The sequence below is a fragment of the Bombina bombina genome, chromosome 6 (genome assembly GCF_027579735.1).
Source record: "Bombina bombina isolate aBomBom1 chromosome 6, aBomBom1.pri, whole genome shotgun sequence".
In the NCBI taxonomy this organism is placed as follows: Eukaryota; Metazoa; Chordata; class Amphibia; order Anura; family Bombinatoridae; genus Bombina; species Bombina bombina.
The window spans coordinates 563,156,164-563,162,378 of record NC_069504.1 but is presented as its reverse complement, the minus strand read 5'-3'; the positions used below and the strand labels follow the sequence as shown (position 1 = coordinate 563,162,378).

Here is a 6,215-nt window from a genome sequence, read left to right as displayed (position 1 = left end):
GAAAAAACTTTTAATAATCAAATAAACTTCTAAAATACCCTTCAGGCAATCCCACACCTCAATTACTGAGGTGCCTTACAACAACTTTTTCCTCAGAAATGTTAGGAAGTAAAGCCGGTCATGTGACCGCAACTGCCAAGCTCAAATTACAGCTTTATTTTAAAGCAAAGGGGAAATGAATAAGCTGATTAATTAGAAAATTCAGCCTTACATTCAGTTTGTTTTATCAAGTAAATATGTGTCAGAATAGAGAGTTTAAATGTTAGTCTCACACATGCTACAGTGCCTGCTTCATGCCCCAGTGTAACCCATACAACAGGATCATCTATGTTCCAATAAAAAAGCAGTGTCTTTTAATTTGTTAAGTGCATGGTCTCCCCAACTGGAAGAAAAAGCACTTTCCTGCTCCGCTGTCCGACATGTAGACAGTTACAAGGTATGAGAAGTCACAGTCCTTCACAGAGACCTTTGAAAAAGAAAGAACAGAGTAGCCAACTCTGGCTTTCTAAACTTGGACAGCAATTGTTAGGAAAACGCACTAAGTACCTCTTTACAAGTTCCTAACTGCTTTAAAGCCAACACTACCCGACTGCAAGGAATGACATAAAATACGGCTATACCCCAAAACTTGCTTGTAGATTAAATCAAAATTTTTCTTAAGACACCTAAATTTCCCCTCCTCCATGCACCGAAGGCAAAGAGAATGACTGGGGGTTGTGGGTAAGGGCGTGATACCTAGCAGTTTAACTGTGGTGCTCTTTGCCTCCTCCTGCTGACCAGGAGTGATATTCCAAACAGTAATTACTCAAGCCATGGACTCACCATATCTTAGGAAAGAAAAAACAATAGTATAATAAAGTCTTAAAAAGGGAGTTCAGTCCTGTTCTAAATGGGCATTACTAACACTCTTGTGAGATGTTAACTCAGCTCTTATTATCAACAGCAATTTTTAAAAATGCTTCAGTCAGAAATCAGCCGCTCTATAACTTAAGTATTAATCACATTTATTTAAAATTATAAAACTGTTAAGAAAACATATAGCAAAATGGATACACAATCACATGGAGAGGTGGATAGTGTTCATATGGTTACCGGTGAGACAGGCAAACTCCACCCTCTATTTGTGATGTGTAATTTTCTGTTCTCATCCAAGATCTGTTTCCATGAATGTTCCTGGCTTTTCATTGCAATATATTTACAATAGTAAAAATGCCCTTGGTAATAACTATGTAGCAAAATATATATTTTTTTAAATATACAGCTTTGTATTTTGTTTTTAAAGTTTTCTGGAGAAAAAAAAATTCACCTAGAGATCATTAAATAGCAAAAAAGACACTTTTTACTGAAGATAAGCAATTTGTGTATCAATTGTCATGTAGAGACAGAAACGATCTCAAGTCTAACCCTGCACTTATAAATATTAATAAATATTTTTAAACAAAGCAAATTAAATCATAACTAATTGTTTAACATTTCCCTGAATGTATGCTTGCAATTTGTTTTATAAAATCCATGTTAGAACAGTAAACTTGTAAAACATCACATAAATATTTTCAAAAACAAAAAAAAGTACATATTTTTTTTTTTAAAAAAACAGGCTACCAAAAAAGACAGCACTCCCCCAAACATTTAGCACCCATAGTGAGTGAATAATGAGTCAGTAATAAAAACCATAAACTAGGAAGAGCAAACCAGAACTGCAATAATAAGTATCATCAATAACATAGGAACATCAAACAGTAAAGTCTGAAAACAGCTAATAGTTGTTAGATAAGGCCATAGATATATACAGTATATGCATTCAAACACACACACATATATATATATATATGTGTGTGTGTGTGTATGTGACACAAGATAATCTCATTTTACCATAAACTGTAAATAAAGTAATTGGTGTTTTATATTATTGGCTTTGTAATACAGACTAATACCTAAGCCTTACATAAAAACTATAGGCTGCTCGCCTGTGTTGTAAATCCTACAATATTCTTATTATAACTATTGTATTTCTCGTTGGCTCTTGAATTATTTCATTTTTAACATTTTTGATATAATAAATATTTATAAAAATAGTCCTTAATTATCTGTCTCTTGTGTAGTAGTCTATAATTTTAGACTATGTAGAGTCTTTATTTTTGTCTTTCAAAATAGTTATTTATGGATCTGCACTTCTAATAATAAGCAGAAAATACTGTAATTGTCCAAACAATTAACAAAAAAATATTCAGCAAGACATTCATACATTTACCAAACCTCTTTTGCATGCAACATTGCACACTATTATCATTTCTGTGTTTATTAATGTAACTTAGATGCTGTTTATAAAAGTTGTATAATTAGTACTAGTGAAAGTAACTCTGTGGTATAATCTCTGTTATATAGATCAGCCACAAATAGTAAGTTACAAAAATTCAGTCCAAGGTTTATAATTTAGTCCTCCTCTTCAGTTTCTCTTAGGTCCCTGTATTTCATGTAGGAATCGCCTTCTGGGTTGAATTTCACCATTTTTATGTTCATCTTCTCCACAAGTTTTTGAGCAGATACCTTGGCCTGTTTTTCCTTGGAAAAAAAAGACCAATGTTATTAATGTCTATGTACTAATAATGAAAATATATTAGGATTTTTATAATAGTATATAGTAATCTGCCTAACTCTATCTCTGAGGAAGTGCATGTACGCATGCGCGAAACGCGTCAGAAGGAGCTGTACCTGCTGTCTCCTACCTACATGAATAAATCTTGAATCGCACTGGCACTTTGGCTCCGATCTCTCCCTTCTTTCTTAAAGTTAACTCTTAGTTAACTAGATTATTGTAAAAACAATTTCTATTTCAAACAGGAAAATAAAATTACTCCTTCTTACCTATAATGGCCCTTTTTTGGTTACATCTACCTTATTTGGGATTTTTTTTTTAGATTTGCAATACTAAACACCCTACCCACAACTCAGTTAGATTAACAAAAAAATCAAGCCATTCATAACTATCTACTGGTTCAATGAAAGAGTTTAATTTCTCACAAGCAGTGTCGACTCATTTCAGATGATTTTTTACGGCAAATCTTTTATTAATGTCTATTTTCTTGTATTTAATTTTTATTTAAGGTTCATTTTGAGGCATACGCCACATAAGAGAGATTCTGATGACACATGAAACAAAATGTCAGATTTGCAATGAGCACACATATCAAAATAAAAGAATGACAAAAAAAGCTAGTAACAGATATATCATGTGAATAATATAGAGATGGGATGCCAGTCAGTCTAGAAATCTCCCACTAAGGCCACTCTTGGACCTTCAGAAACAAAAGGAAAAAAAAAGCGACAGAAGGCAATATCTAACATAGGAGATCACTTTTGGATCGCAAATGATAAACCTCATTTTTATAATAATAAAAACCTAAACTATAAACCAGCAGCTAACCCCTACAGGTCTTAGTAGAAAGTTCACTTTAACTAAAACCCCTTTCAGAATAAATAGTGGCCAAATGAGGGTCACTTCCGATTTGGCAAGATATTAGTGGCTCTTGTACATTGTATGGTCTCTTAAAGGTCACACTATAAATTAAATAAATATAGCTAGTAAGTTTGAGTTAAATGTATGAATGAGTGAGCCTAGGTGAGTCAAGTGAATGAAGTAATATATGTTAGGGAGGGAAATGGATGTTAACTGGCAAATATTTATATAATAACAGACACTTAGAATTGATGGTGTGGGTTTGTGCACTATAAGTGATTAATAGTAACAAACAGTAGTGAAATTGTCTATATTATATCCAAGACCTGTTTGTCATGAGATAACTAGCAAATACAATATATACTTTTACTAGAAAAGCACAAAAGAATTGTGCAAGGAAAGGTTTGCTGCACCTTTAATACAACATGATATAGTGCACATGAAATCAGGTCAAAAAATGATTTAATACATACATATATACATCATTCACACAATTACTTTATTAGTTTTATATATAGATAAAGGGGAATCTGTTGATGTGATATACTTAGATTTTGCAAAGGCATTTGATATAGTGCCACATGAGAGATTAATGCACAAAATTAAGGGACTGGGAATAGATGAAAATGTTAGCTCATGGATAAATAACTGGATAAAAGACAGGGAGCAATGAGTAGTAGTGCATTTATCATACTCAGATTGGACAAAGGTAATCAGTGGAGTCCCCCAGGGATCAGTACTGGGCCCTGTTATTTTTAATAGTTTTATAAAATGACTTGGAGCAAGGATTAAATAGCGACATCTCTATTTTTGCAGATGATACTAAGTTAAGTAAGGTCATTAGGTCAGAGCAGGATGAACTTACAACGTTACAAAGGAATCTGCAAAAATTAGAAGTATGGGCAGGGAAATTGAAAATGAGATTTAATACGGGAAATTGCAAGGTTCTACATTTTGGAAGTAAAAATAAGCAGGCAACAAATTATTTAAATGGAACAAGACTTAGCCAAACAGAGGAGGAAAGGGATTTGGGAGTAATAATAGATAACAAGCTAAAGATGGGTGCACAATACAGGGCAGCAGCTACAAAGGCTAATAAGATACTTTTTTTTTTTATTCAAGAGAGGAAAGAATAATTCTGTCACTATATAAATCCCTGGAAAGACCTCACCTTGAGTATGGAGTGCAGTTCTGGGGACCGATTGCAAAACAAGATATTGCAGAACTAGAAAAAGCACAGAGAAGGGCCACAAAGCTAATAAGGGGAATGGAGAATTTAAGCTATGAGGAGAGGTTAGCCAAACTAGGTCTGTTTCTTCAGAAAAAGGCGCTTGAGAGGTGACATGATTTCTTTATATAAATATATTCAAGGCCCATATATAGAGATGGCAGAAGCTCTGTTTATTCCAAGAAAATTGTTTGCAACAAGAGATCACAATTTAACCCCTTAATGACCACAGCACTTTTCCATTTTCTGTCCGTTTGGGACCAAGGCTATTTTTACCTTTTTGAGGTGTTTGTGTTTAGCTGTAATTTTCCTCTTACTCATTTACTGTACCCACACATATTATATACCGTTTTTCTCGCCACTAAATGGACTTTCTAAAGATACCATTATTTTCATCATATCTTATAATTTACTATAAAAAAAAATATAAAATATGAGGAAAAATTGAAAAAAACACACTTTTTCTAACTTTGACCCCCAAAATCTGTTACATATCTACAACCACCAAAAAACACCCATGCTAAATAGTTTCAAAATTTTGTCCTGAGTTTAGAAATACCCAATGTTTACATGTTCTTTGCTTTTTGTGCAAGTTATAGGGCCATAAATACAAGTAGCACTTTGCTATTTCCAAACCACTTTTTTCCAAAATTAGCGCTAGTTACATTAGAACACTAATATCTTTCAGGAATCCCTGAATATCCCTTGACATGTATATATTTTTTTTTAGTAGACATCCCAAAGTATTGATCTAGGACAATTTTGGTATATTTCATACCACCATTTCACCGCCAAATGCGATCAAATACAAAAAATCGTTCACTTTTTCACAAATTTTTTCACAAACTTTTGGTTTCTCACTGAAATTATTTACAAACAACTTGTGCAATTATGGCATAAATGGTTGTAAATTCTTCTCTGGGATCCCCTTTGTTCAGAAATAGCAGACATATATGGCTTTGGCGTTGCTTTTTGGTAATTAGAAGGCCGCTAAATGCCACTGCGCACCACAAGTGTATTATGCCCAGCAGTTAAGGGGTTAATTAGGGAGCTTTTAGGGAGCTTGTAGGGTTAATTTTAGCTTTAGTGTAGTATAGTAGACAACCCCAAGTATTGATCTAGGCACATTTTGGTATATTTCATACCACCATTTCACCGCCAAATGCGATCAAATTGAAAAAAAAGTTAAATTTTTCACAATTTTAGGTTTCTCACTGAAATAATTTACAAACAGCTTGTGCAATTATGGCACAAATGGTTGTAAATACTTGTCTGGGATCCCCTTTGTTCAGAAATAGCAGACATATATGACTTTGGCGTTGCTTTCTGGTAATTAGAAGGCCGCTAAATCCTGCTGCGCCTCACACGTGTATTATGGCTAGCAGTGAAGGGGTTAATTAGGGAGTTTGTAGGGAGCTTGCAGGGTTAATTTTAGCTTTAGTGTAGAGATCAGCCTCCCACCTGACACATCCCACCCCCTGATCCCTCCCAAACAGCTCCCTTCCCTCCCCCACCCCACAATTGTCCCCG

General features: G+C 34.1%; 1 protein-coding gene across 2 annotated transcripts in view; it reads right to left on the bottom strand.

Annotated features, from left to right (window-relative positions):
- Positions 1-987: 987 nt before the first annotated feature.
- Positions 988-6,215, bottom strand: part of POLR2M (RNA polymerase II subunit M) — a 32,158-nt gene continuing 26,930 nt past the window's right edge. For both annotated transcript variants that reach the window (XM_053717522.1, XM_053717521.1), the window contains exon 4: positions 988-2,562. In XM_053717522.1, coding sequence (XP_053573497.1) covers positions 2,434-2,562 — 129 coding nt within the window. In that variant the 3' untranslated portion in view covers positions 988-2,433. The remainder of the gene's footprint in view (positions 2,563-6,215) is intronic.